At 44.0% G+C, this 9,096-nt stretch overlaps 1 protein-coding gene across 1 annotated transcript; it reads left to right on the top strand.

Annotated features, from left to right (window-relative positions):
* Nucleotides 1-201: 201 nt before the first annotated feature.
* On the top strand, nt 202-4,108 carry irx1b (iroquois homeobox 1b). The gene is made up of 5 exons (XM_026156206.2): nt 202-714; nt 1,407-1,649; nt 2,012-2,804; nt 3,068-3,128; nt 3,725-4,108. Exons 1-5 carry the CDS (start codon nt 478-480, stop codon nt 3,771-3,773), a joined length of 1,383 nt encoding a protein of 460 aa, XP_026011991.1. The 5' UTR covers nt 202-477; the 3' UTR covers nt 3,774-4,108.
* The last annotated feature ends 4,988 nt before the right edge of the window (nt 4,109-9,096 follow it).

Raw genomic sequence — 9,096 nt, 5'->3', positions numbered from 1 at the left:
ACACATACACTGCGCACACATGCGCGCACACACACAGGTTACCTTTTCGGTAGACACAGTGAAGACTGTCGAAATTAAATCACATACATCAATACACACGCACACACACGCAGACGACCTGGGCTAACCAATGCACTAATCGCCTGCCCCGGGCATAGGAGGAGCTTGGTGCTTAAGTAGGCTGCCAATCAGTCACTCAGCTCCACATCCAGAAGCTCCTGCGGCCAGACATACGCATCAACTCCGCACTCGAAAGTGCCAAACTGCTCCTGAGACACAACTCGGTGGAAGGGAAGGCTGACAGTTTCTTCTTTTTTAAGTGGGGGTCATCCTGATTTGTTTTGTTTTTTAACTGTCCCGTTTTTCTGTTCTTTTTTGGGGATTCCTTCTTTCTTTTCTTTTTTTTCCCCCTGCATCATCTTTCTTTTTTTCGCTCTTGTGACTTTGGGAGAGATTTACTGCACGCATACTCCGGACATGTCTTTGCCTCAGCTGGGGTATCCCCAGTTCCTCAGCGCCTCCCATGAGGTGTACGGAGGCGAGCGGCCGGGCTCTGCCCGGGAAGGAACCACCGAGGGCGGCGTGAGCTCATCAGCGACCGCCGCGGCTGTCGGCTCCATGCTGGGGATGTACGGAAGCCCATGGGCGGCTCATAACTACAGTGCCTTTCTGCCGTACAGCGGAGCCACAGACCTCGCCCTCATATCCCAGATGGTGAGAGATGATACACGTTCAGGTGTTCATAAGAAAATAGTGAGGCTGAGCTTTTCACTGTAATGCGTAAATACAACTTGAACCATTTAAATGGCGGGTTGTTCGCTTTTTTATTTGTTTTTTAAGATAATTTTTGTGAATTTTATTGAGATAAATTAATTATTAATTATTAATATTTAATTGTCTGTGTGTTGGAGCTATAAATACTTGGGTGAATTGCAAAGAACTGAATAGCCACATAACACAAATGAACGATCTCTGGTAGCGTGACACTAAACTTCAGTTTCAAATTTAATTTGAGGTCATGGTTTTTGAAAGCGTGAACATAATGTTGTTGTTTTTGTTTGTTTTTTGCTTTTTTTTCTACAAATGTGGACCTGTCTACTGTGGTAGGCTGCACGTTTTAGCATAAAGGCATTTATCAATATTGAATTAAATAAAAATCAAAACAAAATAATATGGTAGGCCTAGATCATAGAAATTTGCAAGCGACCTAAAAATGAAGGATATTTGTTGTGATCTGTGTCTGATTACTGATTATTTTTTTTTCAAACTTGTAAGTTTTTTGTTTTGTTTTGTCACGCAAAACGTTTTTGCTCCAAATTTCCATTTTTTCTGAACTTGAGGCGCAAATATCTTTGGAGTTGCTCAACAAGTTGCCCCCATTTTTTTTTCTCCCAACAACATTCCAGGGCTCACAGTATGAGCTGAAGGACAGCCCGGGGTCCCACCCAGCTTCTCTACCTGTTCACACCGCCCAAGGCTTCTACCCCTACGGCCAGTACCCGTACGGAGACCCGTCAAGGGCCAAAACGGCCACAAGGGAGACCACCAGCACCCTGAAGGCCTGGCTGCAGGAACACCAGAAGAACCCTTACCCCACCAAAGGAGAGAAGATCATGCTTGCTATCATTACGAGAATGACACTCACACAGGTGGGCAGCGTGATATGTTTTCGGAGCTCAATTTGTATAAAATGTTTCAGTTCAGTGGTCTTTCTGGCACCTTACAAGCACAATTTGGTGGGCATCAGCCTCCAGGCCCACTTAAAATAAATCTCTAATCATTATTTTAAAGGTTTTATTCTTCATTTTAATGTCCTTCAATAGCACTGCTATTTGTTATGAGAACTCAGTTGGCCCATATGACTGTTTTTAATACACCTGCAGAGGGAAAAAAGCTCAGGAATAATAAATAAAATCAGATGTCTTTTTAAATGTTTTATAATTCCCCATCTACAGCTTTCAAACCACAGCATCTGAGTAATAATGCTTAAAAACGCGCTTTTCTTTTACAGGTGTCGACGTGGTTCGCGAACGCCCGCAGACGCCTGAAGAAGGAGAACAAGGTCACCTGGGGCCGCAGCGCTGAGGACCGGGACGGCCGCATCTTCAGCAGCGACAACGAGGACGAGCACGGCAAGAACGGCAGCGACGACGAAGATGAAGAGGAGGAGATAGATTTGGAAACCGTCGATATCGAGAGACCCGAGGAGCAGCGCGAAGGGGAGCGTGGCTCCGCGAGGGGGGAGGCCGAGGCGGGCCTGTCCGCCGCCGAGCAGGCCTCTGAGTCGAAGAGCTCGGAGAGCAGCAGGACGCTTTCTGCGGAGGCCCTGAGAGGAGCCGAGGCGGGTGTTTCTCTCGGTAAATCGCCCAGTGTCAAGCTTCCCGCGGATCATTCGCCCGGCAGGCAGGAGTGCCAGAGACCAGCACAGAGCAAACCTAAAATCTGGTCTCTGGCTGAGACCGCCACGGCGCCCGACAGCTCTCACAAATCTCCCTCCGCGGCCCTTGCGCACCACGCGGCTTTGGCCTCCACCGGACACCCGGCCTTACTCCCGGGTCACGGAATATATACGTGCCAGATTGGCAAGCTGCACAACTGGGCCAATGCAGCTTTTCTGAATGCCAACTCTCTTTTGAACATGAGGTCGCTCCTGGCAGGGGCGCCGGCCGGACACCTGCCCGTCCACGGCGCAGTGCCGGCTGCGCGTCGTGACGCACGACCGGCAACGGTCGGCACGGGAACGTCGGGTACGGAAGACGACAGCGATCTAGAGTCATCAGGGAGCTTCAGTCCAAAAAGAGATGGTATGGGCCTGATTTCAACTTCTTCTTCTTCTTCTTCTTCTTCTTCTTCTTCTTCTTCTTCTTCTTCTTATTATTATTATTATTATTATTATTATTATTATTATTATTATTATTATTATTATTATTCATAGGACTTGTTCCGTTGAATCACTCAAATGGCGACAACAGCAGCTCTCCTTCCTGCAGGGCAGTTTCACTTTATTTTCAAAGGTAATTTCACGAACACCTTGTCACTCACTAGTTTGTTTTCTTTCCTTCCGCAGATGAAGAGAGCGACCACAGGCCCGATTCCCTGAAGTCCCCCTTTCAGATGATCACTGACAGGTGATTTCAAATCAATTTTGGCATTATAACACCATCAGCCTCGATTAAATGAACCTTACAGCAAGAGGTAAACACTGTTACACCTGACTGGTTGGGGAGGCAGAACTCGGCACATAAATCATACGATTGAGTCCCCACTTTAACGCCTCGTCAGGCAGGAGTCTGATATATTCTGCGCCTCTCCCTCCCTCTCTCCCCTCCCAGCCTGCCCCCCCATCCTCCAACAATGAGCTATCGCCACCAAGTCATTTAAATAATCTGCCGCTATTTATTCACGCCCCCCCCCCCCCCCCCCCCCCCCCTTGAATGAAGCTAATGTATGTCAAAGAAAGCCCTGATGGCAACATCATGAATGAAGCAGAGCGTGAAAAGACATAAAACAATTTACCTATAGTGGGGTTTTTAATTTGCATAAATACAGCTTAACACCGTTTGAAGGAAACAAACTCGAAGTGTTAAAAAAGTTGCTTCGTTAGTTTAAACGAAGGATTTCTTTTTAAGAGTAAAATTGCCAAATTTGTTTCAGATAATATAATTATAATGTCTAGACTTTATTCACCTCTGAGCAATAGTTTCCTCTTCTTCTCTTTCCTCAGACCTCACCACGGGACAGCAGCACAGCGAGTTCTGACAACAACAATATGAGAAGAGAAAGAAAAAGAGGAATAATTTTATTTAATGGAGAACAGTTTAACGAAGGATATTTTTTGGACTGGGAGGCCTGTTGTAGTATTACTGTTTAGCTTCCACATGAAAAAGAGATGTTCGCGTTTTTTGTTTGTTTGTTTTTTGTTTTTTTTTTAGTCTCTGAATCACTTGTATTTCTCTTTTATGTCCTCTTATGTCCCCCCTCTGTTCCTCTGTTGTGAATGGAAACCTTGGAAAAAAAATTGTAAATACAGGATATGAATTTGTCTTTAAAGAATATATTTTTTGGGAACTAAATAAATGTCATTATAGCGCTTTATTACTGAAGAAAATCCCACCACCTGTATTTAATAAGAGGGGACCAATTTCCAGCCAAAGAAATCAAAGAAACAAGGGCAGAATGCAGATTAAGAAGCACTGTAAACTTCCTAAACTAAGCACACATTATTATTAGTATTGTTTTTTTTTTTTTTAGTGCCTGAATTTAGGATTTTTATAACATAAATTTCCAATAAGTAACCAGTACAATACAGAGAGTGCAATTAATGTATGCAGAGAAATTCTCCTTCAAGAGCTCAAGTGGATTTGGTATTTTAAGGGTAATTATATATCTATATTAATATACATATAATACAAGTATTGCAGTTAATCTCCAGCTGACCTCGTCGTCCCTGTGTCTAGTTTGTTTCACACGAACCATGCAGTGTCAGCTCCTTTATTTTTTTAAACTACCAGGAAAGTCAGTTTTATTGAAACCTGCACTCTCGCCAACAAAGCTCGAAGACTTATGCCCGTGCCTTGGAAACCACTGCAAACGCTGCGGAAATTGAAAATTGAAGATTTCCAGGACCTTGTGAACCTGCGCTTGTGCTTTCAGCCCAGGCCTCCTCGCTTTAATGTTGGATTATACCCCTCTGTGCCACCACTGCTGCCTCTGAAATATGGATCAGACGGAGAGGAAAGGCCAGCAAGCCAGTATGGGGGCAGCAGCTCACGGGGGAGGCGAGAGAAGGGGTTGGGGCGGCGGTGGTGGGCTTGTGTGTCACTTTGTGGCATCCTTGACGTTCACAGGCCCAAAGACAGGGGGGTGCATAGAGAGAAAAAGAGAGAGAGGGAGAAGATGGTGGGGGGTCTGAGAGCTGCTAACGGCGACTGCTTTCAAAGCTGTGGTCCGATGCTTGGTTTAGCGGCACAGTTTGGGGCCTCTCAAGGGGCCCAGACAGCTCCAGGTTTACGTGCAGATAAAATTTAGATTGACGTGTTTGTTGAAATCTTTGCTGCAAGTCTTTGAAAGTCTGGTATTTAAAATTATTAACACTTACTAGTTAGATGGAAGAAGGGAAGTGGCCTTAGCAAGGTGCTGTTAAAATGTGGCCTGTAAAGTGTATGATGAAGTTTAAGCAGTGAAGTACTGCTGAAGTCTATAGAAGTACAAATTTTGGAGTAAATTTGGTTTTAAAAAATTACATATATTCAAAGGTGGAAAAATCTATATGTGGCAATATGTTAGATAGCTGCTTTCTGCCATCCAGTAGCTTAACACCAACAGTTGATAACAGGACAGCAGCTTGTGCATTAACTTTGATTTCTTTGTTAAACTGTTTTGTGGAATGGAAATTAATCTAAATGAGGTCCAGATTGGGCATCGAGCAAAACTACAGTTATATGGTGATCTGAATGTAAATCGTGCTCTGGAAGGAGACGAAAATAAAATCAGAACCACCAGATTTGTGAATCTGGAGATTGGCTCAATGCTGCCACCTGACTCTCAGAGAAAGTAAGAGCACGGCTGCCCCCACGGTGGTGTCTGCACCACCTCTCAGGTACGATACGCAAACCTTTGCTGCGGGATCGGGTTTTGAAAGCCGAGCAGCTCCTGGAACTGTTGTTTGCAAAGAGCTGACATCCTGACAGCCATCCAATCGGAGGCGAAAAGAACTAATTTGGTCATTTTTTAATTTTATTTTGATAAACTGGAAAGGTTTTATCTGAGATATAAAATATATGAAGATACACTTTTTTCTTTTTTTTAATTGACTCTCCACTGGACTTAGATGTAAAGCAGTGAGGAGTAACCCTAAGCCAGGCATCAAATACATCAAATTGGTTTAAAATGGAGCACTGTAACAAAAATAATTTCCCCCAGGGATCAATAAAGTATTCTGATTCTGATTCTGATTCTGAAAAAAATACTACTTATTATGAACTCCAGTTCAAAAACACAAGCACTATAGTTTTTTCATCTTTAGGACCACAATCTGAACAAAGACCAAAATTGCCCATCGCCATGGTATATATATGTTTTTCGAAGTCAGACTGTCTTAAAAAAAACAAGTAAAATACTTTATAATCACATTATAATTCTAAAATCCTACATTTGATCTATTGTGCTCAAACATCACAGTTTGTCTCGTCTAACTTTATTAGATTATCCTAAAAATTTGATCCACATTTAAAAAACAATATAGGCACAAGTGATCAAAATCTGAGATTTTACATTAGTCCTTTCTCTAATTAATTTTTTTACAATTATCATTATATTAATGGTCCAGTCCAGTTCAGTTATTCTATTGTCTCCGCCGAGAAGCTTTCTCGGGCTGGCTCCCGACAAATCATCCCCACAAAGAACAACATGAAACAGCACACATAATCCTCCAATAAGAATCACTCAAATTTATATGTATATAAAAAACACAAAAAAACGAAACCTTTCATTTTTTAAACTGACATGTAGCAAATTTTTGCATTTTCCCCATAAACAGTCTTAAAGGAATATGTTAGCCGTTAGCTGACTCAAAATCTCCCTTAAAAAACATCTTTTCTGATTTTGCTTTCCTGTGGACAAAATTATAAAGTGCTTATTTCCCTCAAAGAGATGCTGGCAGGCAAATTTTGCCACTCCTGGACAAAGGCAGGACATTCTTTTAAACCTGATTTTTAAGGTAAGCTACCAGGCTGCCGAGTGTGGTTTCATAACGATGTTGGAACCTCGCCGTAAATCTGACGTGCGTATGAGGTGTGGGGAAAAAAAGAGGAGCGTCGTGACTTGTGACGCTTTCTCAAAAGTCAGCACGGCACTCGTCTGTCCCTCTGCTTTCCCACCCACGTACCCAGAGTGTCAGCAAACGAGGGACGAAAAGAGCAAATTTAAGTCTAAAGAAGGCAAATAAGGGAGGGAGAGATGATGCAGCGAGGGTTGTCATTGATGTGAGAGCGGCGTGGAAGGGAGCCAGACACTTGAGGCCATTTTCATTTCCTCTGCCAGCTCTGACAGACTGCCATCAGCACCGCTGAGGAGAATATCAGCCGCTCCTCTCGCTCGCACCCCTTCACTCTTTCGAACAATATGTTATTCTGTCAGAGTTGGAAATCAGTGAGCTTAGCATGATGGGGCTGAAAATGACATCAAATGGCCTTTTTATATCTGTTACACGGCGTGTCCAAAACATGTTGCGTTATGAAAGGAGTGGAAAATGCAGTGCAGATCCAAAATATGATTAGGTTTTTCTTTTTTTCTCTCTTTTTTTTGTTGTGCCAAAGCAAACTCCATCAGAGTTTAGGGTCCAAATTGTCCTGAAACTTTTCTACTGGTAGAATCCAACAGTTTATAAAAAGAAACACAACACAACACAAGAGTCTCTGTGTGGAGTTTTAGAGTCATATCAACTCCTCAAACTCTCAGTGTGAGCAGAGTCTTTATTGGTGCTTTGGTATTCTGATATAGGCTCTTTGGTGAGTTCTAATCCCCATTAATAAGGCAGATTATGGAAGGGATTTGGCTTTGATTTGCGTGTCCCACTGCTCTTTTCTGTCAGCGTCTCACTCTCTCTATATATATCCTCGCGTTTCCTTTCTCTCTGCTCCTCTGTCGTCTTGATGGGATGTTCAGGGATTGAACAATGATCGCCTCCATGTGTCATCCCCCCTTGCAGCCCCCCCTCATCACTCTTTTGCCATCCTCCTGCGATTATGCCCACATGTATGAGGGCTCCCGGTCGCCTGAATAGATTTGTTAAAGGCCCCCAGTGGATGAGAGAGGTCCAAGCCTCGAAGCCTGGCCCTCGTGTGCAGGTCTATCCCCTTTTCGAGGGACTCGGCATGGGGGTGAAATCCCCACCGGTTGCCCCTTCCTCCTACAGCGGTTACCCCTCTGCTCCTCCGCCACGCAGAGATAATCGGGCTTATGTAAAGACGACGTGCTCTTTTGACAGTCATCAGCTCATCAGTGATCCAATCGAGCCCAAATCCGCCATTGTTCACCCCTCAAAGTGTCTCAAATCCGCTTGTGCAGGAGAGAGGGCCTGCACTCTTTATCCTGCCAATCACTCCTGACATTCCTGCCACAGTTGCCATGGCCTAGGGTCAGAGGTCGTGAAAACAGAGAGCATGAGCTGACTTGCGGAGAATGGCGAAGCGCAGAAGGAGGGACTCTCTGCTCAACGGCTCCATTGGTCATCCAACGCAGGGGGTAAATGTAGACAAGTTAGGACTCTATAGCCCCGCTGAGAGGGCCAGCCGGACAGAAAGGGACATGAGCAGGGGAGGAGAAAGAAAGGGGGGATGATGAGGCAGAGAAAAAGGCCATGGGAAGAAAAAGAGGGCAAGAGAGGTGTGTGGGGGAGAAATGAGAGTTAGGGAGGGTCAGTGTTTGATTGCCAAATAGGCTTTACAGAGCTTGACCTCAAGGGGCTTGGAGAAGAAAAGGACTGACACGCGGTTAAAGTCCCTGGAGAAGTAATAATTAACATGGTAGTTAATATTTGTGGAATTTTTAATGGACTTTCTGCACGTAAAACTCTTTAACACTGCAGCTCAAGACCAAGCTACAGAAAAAAACAACACAAAACAAAACGGTGTGTGTGTCTGGATGCTAACTGCTGAGCTGTAATTTGAAATGGAAATGTACCTCCCAATGCAATGAAGCTAATGCATGTCATCGCAGGATAAGCGGGGCACTGGGTTAAATCTGTTGTAATGTTGTCAAAAGAATAATTTTCTGTACCCAGTGTATACGTAAGTGAGCAAATGTTTAGCCTAGACAAGATATCATAGGGAATTTAGACCATTCACTGTTCCTCCGCAGGGATTAGTGGAATTAGGCACAAAAGCAAAGTATCAAAACTCATGGGTAATTCAACAAGCTCCACAATACTGAGTTTACAGAGTGCTGCTGCTTAGCCTGCTTTATTGTCGCGTTGCAGCTGCGAGTACGGTACAGACAAACAGCAAACGTCACCACTGCCTTTAAAAAGCAGACAAATTTAATATACAGGGGGAAAATACACACAACAAATGCTATGAAAGAGTGGGAGTGATAAGT

Source organism: Astatotilapia calliptera, chromosome 22 (genome assembly GCF_964374335.1).
Source record: "Astatotilapia calliptera chromosome 22, fAstCal68.1, whole genome shotgun sequence".
Taxonomy (NCBI): domain Eukaryota; kingdom Metazoa; phylum Chordata; class Actinopteri; order Cichliformes; family Cichlidae; genus Astatotilapia; species Astatotilapia calliptera.
This window is presented reverse-complemented; position numbering and strand designations above follow the sequence as displayed.